Source organism: Grammomys surdaster, unplaced genomic scaffold (genome assembly GCF_004785775.1).
Source record: "Grammomys surdaster isolate TR1022 unplaced genomic scaffold, NIH_TR_1.0 126313, whole genome shotgun sequence".
Lineage (NCBI taxonomy): Eukaryota > Metazoa > Chordata > Mammalia > Rodentia > Muridae > Grammomys > Grammomys surdaster.
Genome location: NW_021621113.1, coordinates 2,684,670 through 2,704,287, shown reverse-complemented (window position 1 = coordinate 2,704,287; position 19,618 = coordinate 2,684,670). Strand labels below are relative to the sequence as shown.

At 46.5% G+C, this 19,618-nt stretch overlaps 1 protein-coding gene across 3 annotated transcripts in view; it reads left to right on the top strand.

Moving 5' to 3' along the window:
• The window catches only part of Lck (LCK proto-oncogene, Src family tyrosine kinase), a 27,294-nt gene extending 8,806 nt beyond the window's left edge, over positions 1–18,488 (top strand). Inside the window, exons 1-13 of one of the 3 annotated variants that reach the window (XM_028759627.1) lie at positions 1,677–1,695; positions 8,727–8,836; positions 9,188–9,269; positions 9,433–9,523; positions 9,733–9,831; positions 10,112–10,215; positions 10,424–10,573; positions 10,849–11,001; positions 11,132–11,311; positions 13,493–13,569; positions 13,647–13,800; positions 13,881–14,012; positions 17,843–18,488. In XM_028759627.1, the coding sequence (XP_028615460.1) occupies positions 8,732–8,836; positions 9,188–9,269; positions 9,433–9,523; positions 9,733–9,831; positions 10,112–10,215; positions 10,424–10,573; positions 10,849–11,001; positions 11,132–11,311; positions 13,493–13,569; positions 13,647–13,800; positions 13,881–14,012; positions 17,843–18,045 (1,530 nt within the window). In that variant the 5' untranslated portion in view covers positions 1,677–1,695; positions 8,727–8,731 and the 3' untranslated portion in view covers positions 18,046–18,488. Of the gene's footprint in view, positions 1–1,676; positions 1,696–8,524; positions 8,635–8,726; positions 8,837–9,187; positions 9,270–9,432; positions 9,524–9,732; positions 9,832–10,111; positions 10,216–10,423; positions 10,574–10,848; positions 11,002–11,131; positions 11,312–13,492; positions 13,570–13,646; positions 13,801–13,880; positions 14,013–17,842 lie in introns of those variants that run through there. The other 2 variants (XM_028759625.1, XM_028759626.1) reach the window with 2 other exon arrangements.
• The last annotated feature ends 1,130 nt before the right edge of the window (positions 18,489–19,618 follow it).

The window sequence follows — 19,618 nt, the reverse complement described above, 5'->3', positions numbered from 1 at the left end:
AGAGAGAGAGAGAGAGAGAGAGAGAGAGAGAGAGAGAGAGAGAGAGAATTTTGTGACAGGGTAACACTGTGTAGCTCTGTAGCTCTGACTGGCTTGGAACTCCATCTGTAGCCCAGGATGTTTTGGAGCTCACAAAGACCCTTTCACCTCTACCCCTAAGTGCTGGAATTAATAAAGGTGCGGTGCGTGTCACCACACCTTGCAATGGTCATGTTTCAGATAAGAAATCTTCCAGTTCTGTTCCCTATCTAGCTTCCTTCGTGACGTCTTGTGACCCAACTATGTGGTGTAAACAGATACATGCAGGGGTGAACAGTAGGAGAAAAGACTTCGATAAAAGATGGAAGCTTCTGAGTTCTTTTTTTTTGTTTGTTTTTGTTTTTTTGTTTTTTTGTTTTTTGTTTTTTTTTTTTTTTGAGACAGGGTTTCTCTGTGTAGCCCTGGCTGTCCTGGAACTCACTCTGTAGACCAGGCTGGCCTCGAACTCAGAAATCCGCCTGCCTCTGCCTCCCAAGTGCTGGGATTAAAGGCGTGTGCCACCACTGCCCAGCTTTTTTTTTTTTTTTTTTTTGGAGACAGGGTTTCTCTGTTCCAGGCTGTCCTGGAACTCACTCTGGAGACCAGGCTGGCCTCGAACTCAGAAATCTGCCTGCCTCTGCCTCCCAAGTGCTGGGATTAAAAGTGTGTGCCACCACTGCTTGGCCTTTTTTTTTTTCTTTTTTAAAGATTTGTATTTATTTTATGTATATGAGTACACCGTTTTTCTCTTTAGACACCAGAAGAGGGCATTGGATCCCATTACAGATGGTTGTGAGCCTCCATGTGGTTGCTGGGAATTGAACTTGGATCCTCTGGTAGAGCAGTCAGTGCTCTTAACCGCTGAGCCATCTCTCCAACCCTAGCTTCTGAGTTCTTATTTTGTTTCTTCTTTGTTTTTTGCTTGTTTGTTTTATTTTGTCCTTTTTTTGAGACAAGGTTTCTGTATTTGGTCCTGGTTGTTCTGTAACTTGCTGTGTAGATACAGCTAGCCTCGAACTCATGAAGATCTGTTTCTTGAGTGTTGGGATTAAGGAGATGAGCCAGGACAGCCAGCTGTGATTTGATTTTGCCCTTGCCAAAACCCAGCAGTGTGTTGTTGGGAAGATCACAGAACCTCTCTAATCTCACAGATCTCCCATTGTTATTACTTAGTTATTGTCTGGTGCATGTGTTTTTTTTAAATTATGTGTGTGTGCATATGTGTGCATGTGTACATGAGTTTACATGTCTGTCAAAGGAGGCAGAAGAGGGCTTGGAATACCTTTGTGGTAGAGTTGGGAGACAGCTTGTTGGAATTTGAGAGCTGAACTTGAGTCCTCTACAAAGGCAGTGTGAGTTCTAGTTGCTGAGCCATTTCTCCAGCCCTCTGTATATGTGTGTGTCCATTGCATACACATATGTGTGCAGATGCCTCTGAGTGTATATGAGTGTGGAGGCCAGAGGTCAGGGGCCATTTTTTTTATTTCTCTTTTATTAAAACAGGATTGTGCTGTGTAGCTCTGGCTGTCCTGGAACTCACTCTAGGAGACCAGGCAGCTGGCCTCAAACTCACAGAGATCCAACTGCTCTGCCTCCTGAGAGCTGGGATTGAAGACATACACCTCCACACCCAGACAAAGTGCCATTCTTAGAGAGCTGTCCACCTTGTCTTTCAAGGTAGGGTCTCTTCATCTGTGGCTCTGTGGTTAGTTTGGGCAGTCGGTGAGCTTCCAAATTACATCATCACACCAAGCCTTCCACACGGAGCTGAGGGCAGAACCCAGGTCCTCAGACTGTGTGAGAAGCACTTTCATGACTGAGATGTCACCCCAGGCACTATCTACTCTTCAAAACCCTGTGTGCATGTGGGTGTGCATGTACCATAGGGTATGTGTGGAGGCCAGAGGACAGATTGTAGACATCAGGTCTCTCTCGATACCGTGGAGGTCCCAGAGATCAAGGTCAGATCCTTGGTCTGGTGGCAAGCAAGGTTACCTCCTGGGCTATCTCACTGGCTGACAAACACCCCAGGCCCCCCTCCCACCCTCATTCGCTTTAACAGGGAGTCTCACACTGCACTGCAGGGTGGCCTTAAAATCATTGCTATCTTCCTGCCTCAGCCTCTTGAGTTTAAAGGTGTGTACCAACCCTCCTGGTTTCTTTTCCTTTTGTTTTAGATAGCCTCGCTAGCCAATGCTGCCTCAGACTGCTTGGAACTGAGATTACAGATTTGTGCCACCATGCCCGGCTACCTGATTATTGTTATTTCTCTTCTTTTTAAAAAACGATTTATTATCTATCTATCTATCCATCCATCAATTTATATGCATGTACACCTATGCATGCATATGTGTACACAAGATGCCCCAGCATGCATATGGAGGTCAGAGGACAGTTTTGTGAGAATTGGTTTTCTCCGTCCACCATGTGGGCCTCAGAGGTTGAACTCAGGTCCTCAGGTTTGACAGCAAGTAACTTTACTAGTTGAACCATTAAGCAGGCCCCTTTTCTAGCTTTAAAATGAGGCTGGTGGTTAACATCAGTTCATCTAAAACTATTCCATCTGATTCTTGTCCTCAAAACAAACCTATCTCATCTTCTTATTTGTTTTGCTTTTTTTTTCTTTTTTTGCTGCTAGAGATTGAATGTAGGGCTTCATACAGCATGTATGCAGATCAAAAAAAAATTTTATTGATTTATATGAGTACACTGTAGCTGTCTTCAGACACACCAGAAGAGGGCATCAAATCTCATTACAGATGGTTGTGAGCCACCATGTGGTTGCTGGGAATTGAACTCAGAACCTCTGGAAGAACAGCCAGTGCTCTTAACCGCTGAGCCATCTCTCCAGCCCTCCAGATCAAAATTTTAAAAGGAGTTTTGTTATTGTTGTTTTACTGTATGTATATCCGTGTGAACATGAGTGAGTTTCTGTGCACCAGAAGCCTGCAGAGGCCAGAAGAGGGCACCGGATTCCCTGGAAAAGGAATATCAAGCAGTTGTGAGCTGCCATGGGGTGCTAGGAACTGAACTGGAGTCTTCTACAAATGCAGCAAGCATGCTAGACGGCTGACCCATTGTCTCTCCCTCACCCTTACCCATAGTTCAAAATATTATCAAAGACTTAAATGGATATACATTAAAGAAACAATATAATTTGTCAAACTAATAATTTCTATTTTTTCTGGTAGTGCTGGGGGATCAAACCCCAAACCCTTAGGGATGCTCTGAACACCCCTCCCACACTCAGACTTTTGTTTTGTTTTGTTTTTCGAGACAGTGTTTCTCTGTGTAGCCCTGGCTGTCCTGGAACTCACTGTGTAGATCAGGCTGGCCTTCAACTCAGAAATCTGTCTGTCTCTATCTCCCAAGTGCTAGAGTGAAAAGAGTAGCACCACTACTGTCTGGTTTTAATTTTTTTCTGACAGATTTATGTGTATATATTTTTGTATGTCTGTACACCCTGTGCATTCCTCTTGCCAGAGGAGACCAGACGAGAGTGGAGCCCCTGGAACTGAAGTTATAGATGGTTATGAACCATTATATAGGTACTGGGAATCAAATCTCTGTCCCTGGAAAAGCAGCCAATGAGTGCCCTTAGCCACTAAGCCATCTCCCCTCTCCCTAGCCTCCTTAAAAACTATTTATCTTACTTTTAATGATGTGTATGGGGAAGAGTGCTACGTGTCTGTGGGTGCAGATGGCTATGGAAGCCCGAGGTCTGAGGCCCTTCTGGAGCTAGACTTACCCATCAAGATGCCCATTGTAGGTGCTGGGAGCCAGATTCTGACTCTGTGCAAAGACCTGCCATATTTCTCAAGCATTGAACCATCTTTCTTGCCCCAGATAGGCTTTGTGCGGTAGTGCAGGCTAGCCTCAAACTCTTTGTTTGTTTGTTTGTTTGTTTGTTTGTTTGTTTGTTTTTCGGTTTTTCGAGACAGGGTTTCTCTGTGTAGCCCTGGCTGTCCTGGAACTCACTCTGTAGACCAGGCTGGCCTCAAACTCAGAAATCCGCCTGCCTCTGCCTCCCAAGTTCTGGGACTAAAGGTGTATGCCATCACTGTCTGACAAGCCTCAAACTCGTAATCTTCCTATCTCAGTAACCCACCCTGCAACCTGTGCCATCAGGCCTTAAATCACCATAACTTTCTCTTCCTCCTCTTCTTCTCCCTCCTTCTCCTTCTTCTTCTGTGTGTTTTTTTTTAAAGTCTTTTAAATCTTCTGTGTCTGAGTGCCGCTTGTGTGCCTGAGCCCATGGTGGGGGCAGAAGACGGGATATCAGATCCCTTAGAACTGGACTTAGATGGTTGTGAGCCGGAGTGTGGCTGCTGGGAGTCAAACTCGGGTCCTTTGGATGAACAGCAAGAGTTCCTAACCAAGGAGCCATCTCTCCGGCCCCTGAATCATCCTCCTTAACCTCAAACTTATTACTTATTTCTTGCCTTTTCTTTTCTTTTTTTCTTTTTCTTTTTTCTCTTTGAGACACAGTGTATGTCTTATTATGTAACCTTGGCTGGCCTGGAACTCACTATGTAGACCAGGTTAACTTCAACCTAGTAGAACTCTGCCTGCATCTGCCTCCCAGTGCTGAGAGCTTGGATTAAAGGCCTGAATCATCACACCCAGTCTCTTTTGCCTTTTCCCACAGCCTCCTAAAATGTCAAGCTTAAAAGGCACCTTACCGATGGAAGTGCACAGACCATCTGCTGTGGGTACTGCGGGTTCAGCAGCGTAACCAACCTGTGTTTTCCTAGGGCCTATGTAAATCACAAACAGGATGCTTACTCACTTCCCGCTCTTCTTCTGGGAGTTCCTCCCACTGCCAGCCACTTTCTGGACATAAGATAATCGAGCTGATAAGACAGCAGGCAGAGCCATCATGAGCCGGCTTATGGCCTCCCGACCATGGGTTGAAGAAGAGTGAATGTGTTTGTGTACTCCTTTCTTGAGTTTCCTCCTCCCAGTTTCTGAGGCAAGGTCTCTTGTTTCCCAAGCTAACCTGAAGTCCTGATCCTCCTGAGCTGCAAAAACATGTGTGTAACACACACCAAGTCCCAATCTAGTCAGTGCTGGCAACTGAAGCTTAGGGTATTTGGCAAAGCACTACCCACTGAGCTACATCCACGACCCCTCTGAAGAAGTGTCTCGATTTGGCTTAATGTTCCATGGATGTTTTATTATTCCCCCATATAGGTACACATTGTTTGAAATCAAATACTCAGGAAGATGCACATTGTAAGTTCCGGGCCCCGTGGATGCTATGACTAGCTCAGATTTAAAGACATGAGCCTGAGGAGGATTATGGGTTATTCTCCAGTCCCATTTTCTCAGAGTCCCATGCAGGGGTGGGTAAAGCTGAAGGGTGCTGGTGGGTGCCTTCCCAAGCTCCAGTAAACTAAGCTAAGGTATGTAGGGTGAGGAAAAGGAGTTGACAAGTTTCAGTGACAGACGAGGAGGACGATTTGGACAAAATCAGGCACAATAGTGTTATCTTACTGTATTTTGTTTTCAGGGGTTTTGTTCTTGGTTCGTTTTGTTTCTGAGAAAGGATTTCATGGAATCCAGGTTGGTCTCGAACTCACTTAGTAATGATGACCGACCTTGAACTTTTGATCCTCCAGCCTCTACCTCCCAAGTGCCAGGACCACAGACCTGCACGACTATGTCCAAAATACAGCTAATATTTGAGTGTAGGTCTTTCAGATTTTGGAGTTGGATCTTCTGGGTTTTCCTAACCAGATGTCTCCCCTGTTTCCACATCCGCTTGGACACAGCGTAAAATTAGCAAGTCTTGTTTTGTTTCACTTCAAATGTGTGGCTTCAGTCAGGCCTCCCTGGGGCTTGCTTTGATCATCTAAAATCGAAAGTCAAAGCTATGTATGATGGTGTGTGTCCAGTTACCTAAGATGCTGAGCAGAAAGTCCAGTTGATCACAAGAATGTTGGGCCAGCCTGGGCAATGCAGTGAGACCCAGTCTGAAAAATAAACACATAAACAAACAAACAAAACCAGAGGTTAGGTTTGATGGTTAAGAAGATCTCTGCAGGCCGGGCGGTGGTGGCACACGCCTTTAATCCCAGCTCTCGGGAGGCAGAGGCAGGCAGATTTCTGAGTTCGAGGCCAGCCTGGTCTACAGAGTGAGTTCCAGGACAGCCAGGGCTACATAGAGAAACCCTGTCTCGAAAAACAAAAGAAAACAAAAAAAGAAGATCTCTGCAGGTGGAAAATCTGTGCTTAGTCTCCGCACTCTTTCCATAGGTGCGGCAGGCTTCCAGGAGGGTGATACACAGTTTCAATTCTTGAGCAGTAGGGCAGCAGCTGGAGAGATGGCACAGATGTTAATAGTCCCTGTTGCTCTTTGGCCAGACTTGAGTTCTGCTTCTGGAGGTCAAGTCCGCAGGCTCAGTCTGCTGTTGCTTCAGTTCTGGGGTATCCAAAAACCTTTATGAACACCCACACAAACATGAATACATACACATATGGAGGAACATACATACAAATATATATATAAATATAAATATATATATATGTTTTTTTGAGACAGGGTTTCTCTGTGTAGCCCTGGCTGTCCTGGAACTCACTCTGTAGACCAGGCTGGCCTTGAACTAAAAAATCCCCCTGCCTCTGCCTCCTGAGTGCTGGGATTAAAAGTGTGTGCCACCACTGCCTGGCTAAAAATATTTTTTAAAAAAAAAGAGAAGGGAAGATGAGAAGAACATTGGTACTGACACGTAGATCGAAAGCATGACCCTCAGTGTCTGACCCAGCAATTGGGGCCTGAGTAAAATGGAGCAGGAACCTGAGAGGCACAATGTGACATTTGAGCGGAAACTTAGAGATGGAGTTAGAGTATAGCAGGTGGCTGTGAGAGTCACAAACACAGGGTAGGCAAGATGGTGCATCTGAGGGAAGGGCTCTCCACTGAGCCTAACAATCTGAGTTCAATCCCCAGAGATCCACGTACAGAATGAGAGAACCTGTTCCCGAAATTGTCTTCTTACCTTCACACCCGAGCTGTAGCACATCACACACATACACTAAAAATTAAAAAAAAAAAAAAAAAAAAAAGCCGGGCTGTGGTGGCACACACCTTTAATCCCAGCACTTGGGAGGCAGAGGCAGGCGGATTTCTGAATTCGAGGCCAGCCTGGTCTACAGAGTGAGTTCCAGGACAGCCAGGGCTACACAGAGAAACCCTGTCTCGAAAAAACAAAAAACAAACAAACAAAAAGACATTTAGAAATACAAAGGTCTAAGGATGATGAGTGTGTGGTAAAAGCAAAGTACAAAATACAATTGTGTGAGTGTGTGTGTAGCTCTGTATGTGTGTGTGTATGTGTGTGTATGTGTGTGTATGTGTGTGTGTATGTGTGTGTGTATGTGTGTATGTGTGTGTATGTGTGTATGTGTGTGTATGTGTGTATGTGTGTGTATGTGTGTGTGTATGTATGTGTGTGTATGTGTATGTATGTGTGTATGTGTGTGTGTATGTGTATGTGTATGTGTATATGTGTGTGTGTATGTGTGTATGTGTGTGTATGTGTGTGTGTATGTGTGTCTGTGTGTGTATGTGTGTGTGTATGTGTGTGTATGTGTGTGTATGTGTGTATGTGTGTGTATGTGTGTATGTGTGTGTGTATGTGTGTGTATGTGTGTGTATGTGTGTGTGTGTGTGTATATGTGTGTGTGTGTGTGTGTGTGTGTGTATGTGGTATGTAGCATAAGAGATTAAAGGACTGAGGGATGGAATAGGTCTTCTTGACATCAAAACCCCCCTTTACTAATCCTATTGCTCGGAGATAGGCAGATCTCAAGTTTGAGGCCAACCTGGTCTACAAAATGAGTTTCAGGCCTCAAGGCCAGCCAAGGCTCCATAGTAAGACCTTAGCTAAATAAAATAAAATAAAAATTAATCTTCTTCTCATGGTAAACTGTTTGTTGAGGACCAGTGCTCAGGGAAGGAGGTACACTGGAATTCCAGAGGCGTCAGAGGGAGCCCCCGCTCTGACTTGGCTAGAGCAGCTCTTCTGGTTGTATCTATGAGGTTCTGCTTGATTTCATTTGACAAAAAGTTTCCACAGCTAAAACAGGCAAGTGACCCAAAGTAGTTACAGCCAACAGGGCTGCGCCAACAGGTTTCTTTCTGCTGTTGAGAAGCAAAAGCATCTTTGAAGAAACCCTCTGAAGGAGACTGCGGTTGTGCATGGGGGGCAGGGGGTGCTAAGGGTTGGGCTGAGGCTGAGGGTTGACTCTAAGGAGCTGAAACTCCTCAACTTCAGTAGCTAGCCAGAGGAGTTGTAATGAGAACGGACATACACCCTCCTTGGTGGAGGAGAGTGGAATGAAAATCTAGGTTTCCCCCAGAGCTTGGCAAAGTGTGTGTGACGTCTCCCAGGTAGTCCCCCAAAGGAGGAGACTAGCAGAGTTGAGGAGGCAGGAAGTGGGTAACCTGACTGACAAAGATGCCTGTGGCGGTTTGCCCATCCCAGGTGGGAGGGCGGGGCCTAGCCTTGAGCTTCTGCCCCCTGTGAACTCGTTGCCTGAGGGCACAGAGGGAACCCAGTCAGAAGCTCTTCTGTCTACCGCCAATGGGGGCCTCTGAGCTGACAATCTCAGGTACTTTGTGTAACTTTGTGTAACAGTGGATGTCTGATGTTGGGGGAACTGACTTAGGGGCAGCTCCTTCAGGCCGCTCTACATTCCTTCAGGGATCATGGGCTGTGTCTGCAGCTCAAACCCTGAAGATGACTGGATGGAGAACATTGATGTGTGTGAAAACTGCCACTATCCCATAGTCCCGCTGGACAGCAAGACCTCGGTAAGAGGAAGACTGGATTGGTGAGGGGATGGGGGCGGGGAGATAGGATTGGTGAAGGAATGGCACGAGGGGTAAAGGCTGTGTATTCAGGAGAAAACAAATAAATGGACCATAACTAAAGGCTCTGGAAATATCATCATTCCCATCTTCCCTGGAGTACACATCATGGAAGAGGTCCAGATAGAGGAAGGGACCTTCCTAAGGTCAAATGCACACATAGTTGGTGAATTCAGAGACAAGGTCCAGCCAGGCTGGAGAAACTGAAAGAGAGTAGACAAGGGAGCCAGGGTCATAGCCAGTCTTTTGTTGTTGTTGTTTTGTTTAACCCCAGCCTCATTTCCTACCCCACAGTTGCCCATCCGGAATGGCTCTGAAGTTCGGGACCCACTGGTCACCTATGAGGGCTCCCTCCCACCAGCCTCCCCGCTGCAAGGTGACTCCATCCAGCAGCGTGTGAAACATACTACAGCCTGTGGTTGCTTCGTGTCCATACTCTCTTCACCTTTTCTCCACCTTGTCTGCATCCTGTGCCTATAGAATTCCACTGTTCCTGCCGGCCCCAGGCTGGTTCTTCTTGACTCCTCCTATCTTTACAGACAACCTGGTTATCGCCCTGCACAGCTACGAGCCCTCCCATGATGGAGACTTGGGCTTTGAGAAGGGTGAACAGCTCCGAATCCTGGAGCAGTGAGTATACCTCTAACCCACCTTGCCTGATGTGTGTGTGTCCATCCTCAGCCCTTTTGCACCCCTGACAGCCTCAGCTGAGGGGTTTTGGAATGAGGTAGAACTCTCTAGAGTGCTTGATCCAGGGGAGTGATGGTCTGGCCTAACTGGGGACTCTGAGGGATTTCCAGTTGGCTATGTACACCATGATGATGGTCTGTGTGCTGCAGGAGCGGTGAGTGGTGGAAGGCTCAGTCCCTGACCACTGGCCAAGAAGGCTTCATCCCCTTCAACTTCGTGGCTAAAGCAAACAGCCTGGAGCCTGAACCGTGAGCAGGACGCCTCCGTGTGAATGGGGAGGGGACACATCCAGGGATCTCAGAACAGGGTGTGGTCCGGGGAGTGGGGGATGTTTGACTGGGATGGAGGAAGAATTGGACAAAGGTAGCACAGGCTTTTCATCCCAGCATTCGGGATGGAAGGGCAGGCAGATCTCTAGACTTTAAGGCCGTCTAGTCTACAGAGGGAGTTCCAGGACGCTAGGGGTGCACAAGGAAAAAAAAAAGACTCGACCAACAGCCAATGGTCTTACATCTGCCTTACATATAGCTGGTTCTTCAAGAATCTGAGCCGTAAGGACGCCGAGCGGCAGCTTTTGGCGCCCGGGAACACGCATGGATCCTTCCTGATTCGGGAAAGCGAAAGCACTGCGGGTGAGAGGAGGCCTGGTGGGCGGAGCCTCGGTGTGGGCGGGGCTGTGAGGTGAGGGCGGGCGCCTCGGGGCGAGGAGGTGGGCGGGGGCGGGCGGCTGTAGGGAACCGGTGCGGTGACCTCCTGATTTATGGAAGCAATCTGCCCGTTTTTCTTTTCCCTCTTCAACTTCTCTTCTCTTCCTTCCTCCCCTCTCCAATCTTTCTTCAGGATCCTTTTCACTGTCCGTCAGAGACTTCGACCAGAACCAGGGAGAAGTGGTGAAACATTACAAGATCCGTAACCTAGACAACGGTGGCTTCTACATCTCCCCTCGTATCACTTTTCCCGGACTACACGATCTGGTCCGCCATTACACCAGTGAGCTCCGGCAGGATGCGTTCCCTTGTGCCCAACCTAGCAGCATATCTCCCCCTAGTCCTCCTTAAGGACCCTCCAAACATCTTTTATTCCCCTTCGATGGATGAGGGGTATAGTACCTGATCCTAGACCCTGCAGGCTAATGGTTGGATGACCCACGTCTCCCCACCCCTGCCAGTCTGTTTCCCCCGCGAGGAAAGTGGAGAGAGGTAGGGGCTGGAGGGAGCATCCAAGGTCTCTAGTGACCGCCTTACCCTTCTCCTTCGTTCATGCAGACGCCTCTGATGGGTTGTGCACAAAGTTGAGCCGTCCTTGCCAGACCCAGAAGCCGCAGAAGCCGTGGTGGGAGGACGAATGGGAAGTTCCCAGGGAGACACTGAAGTTGGTTGAGCGGCTGGGAGCTGGCCAGTTCGGGGAAGTGTGGATGGGTGAGTGTGGCCCTCAGGACTGATTGGAAAGAGGGGAGGGGATGTGAGGTTCCTCTCACACTGGCCTATTCAGGGCGGTTCTTCAGCATCATGACCTCTGTCACTCCTCCACCCGTACCCCATCTCCCAGGGTACTACAACGGACATACGAAGGTGGCAGTGAAGAGTCTGAAGCAAGGGAGCATGTCCCCCGATGCCTTCCTGGCTGAGGCTAACCTCATGAAACAGCTGCAGCACCCGCGGCTGGTCAGACTTTATGCAGTGGTCACCCAGGAGCCCATCTACATCATCACAGAATACATGGAGAACGGTGGGTGTCCTGCTATGTCCAGCCGCCGCATGAGGGCGCTCTTGTGGTCCCACTACCTCCCTGATTTGCAGTTTCTGTTGCCTTCTTCCAATGCCCATCTGGATCTCAAAATGCTCGACCCAAGACATAGTGTATGATGCTTGGTGCCTGAAAAGACCAGAAAAGGGTGTGGGATACCCTGGAGTTACAGATAGTTGTCAGCCACTGGGGATCGAACCTGGGTCCTCTGGAAGAGCAGCCTGTGTTCTCAAACGCTGAGCTACCTTTCTGGCCCCAATATGCAGTACATTTGTTAAGGATCCAAGAGTCTGACTGTCTGGATAGAGTTGAGGCTTAATAATTGTATGGCTTTGGGCTGATCACATCACTGCTTTCTGCTCCAAATAGTTCTTTTTAATCTGTAAAATGGTGGGTTTAGGGTCAGCAAGATGGCTCAGCAGGTAATGGTGCTTTTTGACGAGCCTGACAAACAGGAGTACAATGCCTAGAAGCCACATGTTGGAGGGAAAGAGCTGACTCTTACAAGTTGTCCTCTGGTCTTCATACGTGTGCAATGGCACATGCCTGTGCCTCTCCCTATGAATAAATACATGTAATTAAAACATAGTGGCGCTAATGAAAGAGTCACTTCCCTATATGGTTGCTATGGCAACGGAACCGTTCCTGTCCAGCCTTGCTTTTATTTGGTTTAGATTGTTTGGAGTGCGAAATCTGTCCATCTTTTAGAAGGGAAACAAACAGTTTATTGGTTAATGATTTCTGGAAATGGCAAATAGGTTTTCTTTTTGGTAGTTTCTTTCTTTCTTTTTTTTTCTTTTTTTTTTTTTGTGGTTTTTCGAGCTGTCCTGGAACTCACTCTGTAGATCAGGCTGGCCTCGAACTCAGAAATCCGCCTGCCCCTGCCTCCCAAGTGCTGGGATTAAAGACGAGCGCCACCACTGCCCGGCTCTTTTTTTCTTTTCAAGACAGGGTTTTTCTGTGTAGCCCTGGCTGTTCTGGAACTCATTCTGTAGATCAGGCTGGCCCTGAAGTCAGAGATCTTTTGCTTCTGCCTCCTGAGTGCTAGGATCAAAGGTGTATGCCATCATAACCAGCTGAAACGTGATTTTGATAATGGACACTGAGGAAAGCAGTTTATGACTTAGGGATGTTTCAAAATACCCCAGGAATGTAGATAGTGAAGATATTTTCATTTCTTTTCTTTCCTTTTTTTGCGGGGGAGGGGTAGCTTTTCAAGACAGGGTTTCTCTGTGTCCTCTGCCTCTCTACCACAGGGATTAAAGGCATGTGCCACCACCACCAGACTTTTTTTTTTTCTTTTTTTAAAACAAGGTTTCTCAGTGTAGCCTTCTCTGTTCTAGAACTCAGTCTGTAGACAAGGCTGGCTTTGAACTCACAGAGATCTGTCTGCCTCTGCCTCTCCCCAGAGATTAAAGCTGTGCATCACCACTCCCTGGCCTCTTTTTGTTGTTGTGGTTGTTGTTGTTGTTGTTGTTGTTGTTGTTGTTTGAGGTAGGTTTTTTTTGTGTGTGTGTGTGTACCCCTGGCTTTCCTGGTCCTGAACTCCGAGATCCTTCACCTGCCCCTGCCTCCTGAGTGCTGAGATTAAAATTGTGTGCCACAATTACCCTGCTAATTAGCTGAAGGAATTTATGACAGCTGGTAGGAACAGTGTAGAAGAGTGGTCCAGCTGGACAGGAAAAGGAAAGAAGAAACTTCTAGAAGACAAGAAATGAAGCAAAGAGACTTTGAAGGAAGAGTCTAGCTATCTGTGTGAAGAATCCAACAATAGTCTGTGATGGAGGAAGATAGGTCTATGGGAAGAAGACACAGGCATGAAGCATGCTGGCTTTGGCTGCTGTGGAGATGGGGCTCTGCCTTAACAGATGGCAAGAAGCCTCTGGATCCTCTGTCCATAGCCCATCCTAGCACTCTGGAAAAGGCCATCCCATATGCTGAACATCCCCTCCCTTGCTCACAGCATTCCCCCCTTGTCCACAGCCTCCCTGCCTTGTGCACAGCACCCCCCCTCTTGTGCACAGCACCTCCCCCTCCATCCCCAAGCACACAATCTTCTCAGTTAGTCCTCATTCTTTCCTTGCTATGGTCAGGCACTACTTCAGATCCTAGGTGGCTTCCTCCTGGGCAATTTAAGTCAACAACTCTTGCTTTTGCTCACAGGAAGCCTAGTAGATTTTCTCAAGACTCCCTCGGGCATCAAGTTGAATGTCAACAAACTTCTGGACATGGCAGCCCAGGTAAGGAGACAGGCTAAGGGCTGGGTATGACTACAGATCAGTAAGGTAAAGACTGGTGACCTATTCCTGGTCTGCAGATTGCAGAGGGCATGGCATTCATCGAAGAGCAGAATTACATCCACCGTGACCTGCGGGCTGCCAACATCCTGGTGTCTGACACGCTGAGCTGTAAGATTGCAGACTTTGGCCTGGCTCGCCTCATTGAGGACAATGAATACACAGCCCGGGAGGGTAGGTGTTGGATAGAGAGGAGGTTCACCGCCTGCAGCAGAGCGAGCACACACAGGTGGACTAACTTTGCTTCCCTCTAGGGGCCAAATTTCCCATTAAGTGGACAGCACCAGAAGCCATTAACTATGGGACCTTCACCATCAAGTCAGATGTGTGGTCCTTCGGGATCCTGCTGACAGAGATTGTCACCCATGGTCGAATCCCTTACCCAGGTAAGCTTTCTTTAAGAGAAGCAACTCCAAGGCTCTGCAGAAGGGTTGCAAATCCATACCTCCCTGCTTGCTTCTACCCTGGCTCAGACTCTGAAACTTCTAGTTGCTTCTCTTCCATCCACTCAGGCTTATGACTCTGAAATCTCTAATTGATGCTTCATTTCCTAGCTGGCTTCTGTCTCTGCCTCTGAGTCCCCACTCCTCTCAAAAACTTCAGCTCTTCCTTGCTCAATTATGGCATAAGCTACCTACTATGCCAGAAGTGGACTGTCACAGGAGGTAAAAACCTTCGTGTGTGTGTGTGTGTGTGTATGTGTGTGTGTGTGTGTGTGTGTGTGTGTGTGTGTATTTGAGACAGGGTTTTTCTGTGTGACCCTGGATGTCCAGGAACTCACTATGTGTAGACCAGGCTGGCCTCAGAACTCAGAGATCCATTTGTCTCTCCCTCCAAAATACTGGGATTAAAAGTGTGCCACCACTGCCTGACCCCTGGTTTCTCAAATATGAGATCAAAATGATGCTTGGGCCACACAGAGCCATTACTAGTCATCACTCTGAGCCTCAGTTTCCCCATATGTAAAACAAGAGACTTTGTGAAACACTCTGGCCCATGAATGGGAGCTGCTCAGTAAGCACTGGTCCTTTCCTACTGAGACTTCACAGCTACAGAGAGAAACCATGTAGACCCCACCTTCTCCTAGAAAAGGCCCTTACCCTGTGTTCAACCATGCTGGGTGGGATTTCATTGAATGTTTATTTTTTTTAGCCATTAGTTTTTTTTTTTTTTTGAGACAATGTCTTATGTAGCCTAGGCTGGCCTCTAACTCTCTATGAATCTGAAGATGTCCCCTGAGCTCCTGATCCTCCTGCTTCTACATCACTGGGAGGTGCTTGTATTACAGGCATGTGCCCATTTACCTGGGGATCAATCCCAGACCCAGTGCAGGCAAGATAAGTGCACTGCCACTGAGCCATGCTTCTAAGCCTAGGGGTGGGGATTTTTCTAGAAGGAATTTGATAACCTCTGTGGAAAGAAAATGCCACAGAAAAGAGTAGGAGGTTATTTAGTTCAGAGGTCAGATTGACAGAAACTTCCCACCGTCCAGGACAACAGGCGCTGAAATTTGATCCCAGGAATGTAAAGGCACTTAGACTCCTCAAGGTTAGAAGCTAGAAGACTTCCCAGCTCTGGGCTTGTCCTAGCTCACAGCCCCAGTATTCATCTCCTGTGCCTAGTCCCAAAAGCTGGAGATACCTCAACACTGCTCTGCTGTGAGCTCTCATCCCATCCCGATCCCTGACTACCCCATCATTGCCATCAAATAAGAACAATCTCGCCAGGCAGTGGTGGCGCACGCCTTTAATCCCAGAACTTGGGAGGCAGAACAGGCGGATTTCTGAATTTGAGTCCAGCCTGGTCTACAGAGTGAGTTCCAGGACAGCCAGGGCTACACAGAGAAACCCTATCTCGAAAAACAAAACAAAACAAAAATAAAAAACAAGAACAATCTCAGGTACATCTTATCAAAGAGTACCTCTTACATGCACTGATTCATTCAGTCCTCGTTATAACTCAGTGAGAAGGAACGAGCGTTTACTCTGTATTCTAGAAGAGGAAGCTGAGGAAGTGGCTCTGTCAAGGTCCTGTGGCTGGCATGTGTGTTACTGAGTATGTAGAGTGTCTGCTCTAGAGGATTGGGCAGGAAATGCTCGTGTGCTTACCTTAATGAAGTCTAGCATCAGTCTGAATTGTTAGTTCCGTATTCTGAACCTCCCCTGTGTGGGTCAGCCTTCTATTACTGAAAACAAAAACCATCAAAGACTCCTGAGATACTCCCAGATGAGTCAGAGGTTAAAGGCATGAGCAGAGCAAGTCTGACGACCCAAGTTCAATCTCCGGTATTAATATTCATGTAAAGGTAGAAGAAGAGAACCCACTTTTATCTATTTGTCTGTCTTCCTCCCTTCCTTCCTTCCTTCCTTCCTTCCTTCCTTTCTTTCTTTCTTTCTTTCTTTCTTTCTTTCTTTCTTTCTTTCTTTCTTTCTTTCTGTCTTTCTTTCTTTCCATGTATGTATGTATATATGTATGTATGTGTATGTATGTATATATGTATATATGTATGTATGTATGTATCTATCCTTCTGTGTATGCATGTATGTATGTATGTACGTACCTATCTATCTATCTATCTATCTATCTATCTATCTATCTATCTATCTATCTATCTATGGCTTTTGGAGACAGGTTTCTCTGTATACCCCTTGGCTCTCTTGGAACTCACTTTGTAGATCAGGATGTCCTTAAACTCACAGAGATCTGATTGCTTCTGCCTCTGCCTCCTGAGTATTGGGATTAAAGGCATGGTGGCCTGGCTGAGATCCCACACTTAGAAGTTGTCATCTGAGATGGTTGGGGAGACTGGAGAGATGGCTCAGTAGCTAAGAGCACTGAGTGTTCTTCCAGAGGTCCTGGATTCATGTCTCAGCATCCATAAAACAAACTACAGCTGTCTGCAATTCCAGTTCCAAGGAATTCAGTGCCCTCTTCTGGCCTCCTTAGACACTGCACATATGTGATATGTATACACATAAAACACACTTATATACATAGAAATAAAAATTTAAGTTGAAGATGGAGGCACACACCTTTAATCCCAGCACTTGGGAGGCAGAAGCAGGTGACTCTCTGAGTTTGAGGCCAACCTGATTTACAGAGTTCCAGGACAGCCAAGGATACACAGAGAAACCCTGTTTCAACCCTCCCCCCAAATAAAATAAAATAAATAAAACAAAATAATTTAAAATCCTTTTTAAAAGGTTGTTCTCTGATCTCCACACATGTGCTTTGGCCCATGTGTAGGCCCACACACATTATACACAAAATTAATAACAATTAAGTAAATAGAATATTTTTTTAAAAAGAAGGAAGTTTGCTGAGCCTGATGGTACATCCTTTCATCCTGGAATTTGGGAAGCAGAGACAGGTAAATCTTTGTTTGAGGTCAGACTGGTCTACACAGTGAGTTCCAGACCAGCCAAGGCTGGGTGCTGAGAAACAGTCTTTTCTTTGGTTTCTTGAGACAGGGTTTCTCTGTGTAACTCTGGCTATCTTGGAACTCTATAGACCAGGCTGGCCTCGAACTCACAGAAATCTCTAAGTGCTGGGATTAAAGGTGTGTGCCAGCACTCCCATCTTAGGTCCCATTTCTTAAAGATCCTACTATCTCTAATGCCATGAATTGGGGACAGGCTTACAACATACAGGGAGACATTCAATATCCAAACTATAGGCTGGGTCTGTAACTCAATGATGGAGTGCTTATCTAACCTGCGTAAAGTCCTGTGTTCAATTCCAAGTACCGTAGAAATAGATGATTAGATAGATAGATAGATGGTTGATTGATAGATAATAAGCAGATAGATGATTGATCTATAAATAGATGATAGATAGGTGATAGATAGATAGATAGATAGATAGATAGATAGATAGATAGACAGAGCAAGCCAGCTGTGGTAGTGCATATCTTTAATCCTAGCACTAAGGAGGCTGAGGCAGGTAGATCTGAGTTTGAGCCAGCCTGGTCTACAGAGTGAGTTCCAAGATAGCCAGAGCTACATAAAATAGAGAAACCCTGTCTCAAAAACAAACAAACAAACAACAACAAAAAAAGAAAAAAAGAAGATAGCTGGATGGGTGGATAGATAGATAGATAGATAGATAGATAAAAAAAAGATGGGAAAGAAAGAGAAAATTCCAGCTTAGCATCAGCCTTGCTTTTACATTTCCAAAGATGAAAGGCCTGATGTTCCTTCTTCCATCAACCTTCCAGGAATGACCAACCCTGAAGTCATTCAGAACCTGGAGCGAGGCTACCGAATGGTCCGACCTGACAACTGTCCGGAAGAGCTGTACCACCTCATGATGCTGTGCTGGAAGGAGCGCCCAGAGGAGCGGCCCACATTTGACTACCTTCGGAGTGTTCTAGAAGACTTCTTCACAGCCACGGAGGGCCAGTACCAGCCCCAGCCATGACAGGCCATGTGGTCCCAAGACCCTCCCCAATCCCTTTGCCCTGGCTAGGGCAGATGGAATTCGTGTGCCATATCCATGTGACCTGTACACACATGGACTCTGACTCTGTATGTGAAGCCTGTGCATGTGCCACACATAATGCAGTTTTTGTCTTCTATACACATCTGTGGTTATATGGGTTCTACACATGTGACTTATAACCATGAACATGTGAGTCTAAGTCTTGGATACCACCTAAGGTGTCTCTTTCTGGACCATTCCATTTCCTGAAACTATACAGAGAAGAAGGCCTGCAAGTGTCTCTGTCTACCATTGCCTTTCTGAGGGCCTCCAGGAAGGCCCTCCTTGTGGACTGCCATCCAATCTAGTATGTCTTGTGTGTTCTGCCTTGGTGCCTAGCACACACCAGGAACTCAATAAAAGTCTGTTGAATTAAGGTTGTACATTTTTCTACTGCACACTTCATTTCTTTATGGCAGATAGTGGGGGCGGGGAGTCAAATGATAGAGACTGGGGGTGCTGTTGGATTGCCCACCCTAGCTTCTCCTGCTGTGAGCTGTCAGTATTACGACAGGATAGTCCTGTAATCTAAGTGTGTCTCTCCACTGAATATGGGAAGAACGATTTTCATGTGGTGTGAAGTCCAGGTGATTGAGAATCAATTTACCTGAGAGGTGAGTGCTGGGGTCTGGGGAGTGGCCACTCAAACCATGTACACCATCTCAGTTAAACAAGACTAGAACACACAGTATAATACTGGATGTCCAGGTTTACAAGAAGGAAAAACATAACTGTGGCATTAGTCTTCTTTCAGAGTAGGCTCTTTATAGGAAAAACCATGTTCAAAAGTTTAAAGGCAAGGGAGGGGAAGCTGTTGGCTTACTAGGCAAAGTGTTATCAGCTCTCCTTTAAGCTGATTGGTCCTGAGTAAGGGTGGTGGATGGGTAGTGAGCAGGAGAATTTCAGAACATTGTGATAACCGAGAATGAGTATTATAATCCTAACATTTTAGCTTATTAGTAGCATTCTTCAGTGTCAGCCACACATGCACACACAAAACAAACAAAACAACAAAACACAACCAAACAGCCAGGTGGTGGGGGAGCACATCTTTAATTCCAGCACAGGAGGCAGAGGCAGGTAGATCTCTGTCTTTGAGGCCATCCTCGTCTACAGCTCAAGTTTTAGGACATCCAGGATTACATAGAGAAGAAACCTTGTCTCAGGCACTGCGGGAGGAAAAAAAAAAATCCATACAGAAGAACAGTTTGTGGACCACACAAAGACAGCATTTGAGATAAGGTCAACTCTCTTTGTAGATTTATTTTTCTGTCTGTAAATGTTTTGCCTGCAAATAGGGACGTGAGTACCATGTGCATGTCTAGTGCCGTCAGAGGTCAGAAGCAGATCTGGGAAATGGAGTTAGGGATGATTGTGTGACACCATGGGGTTGCTGGGTATGGTCTTTTGTGAGAGCAGCAAGTGCTCCTAACAGATGAGCCATCTCTAAACTACCGTGTGTGTGTGTGTGAAAAAGCTAGGATGTTAGATCATAGCTGATGCCCCTGTAGAA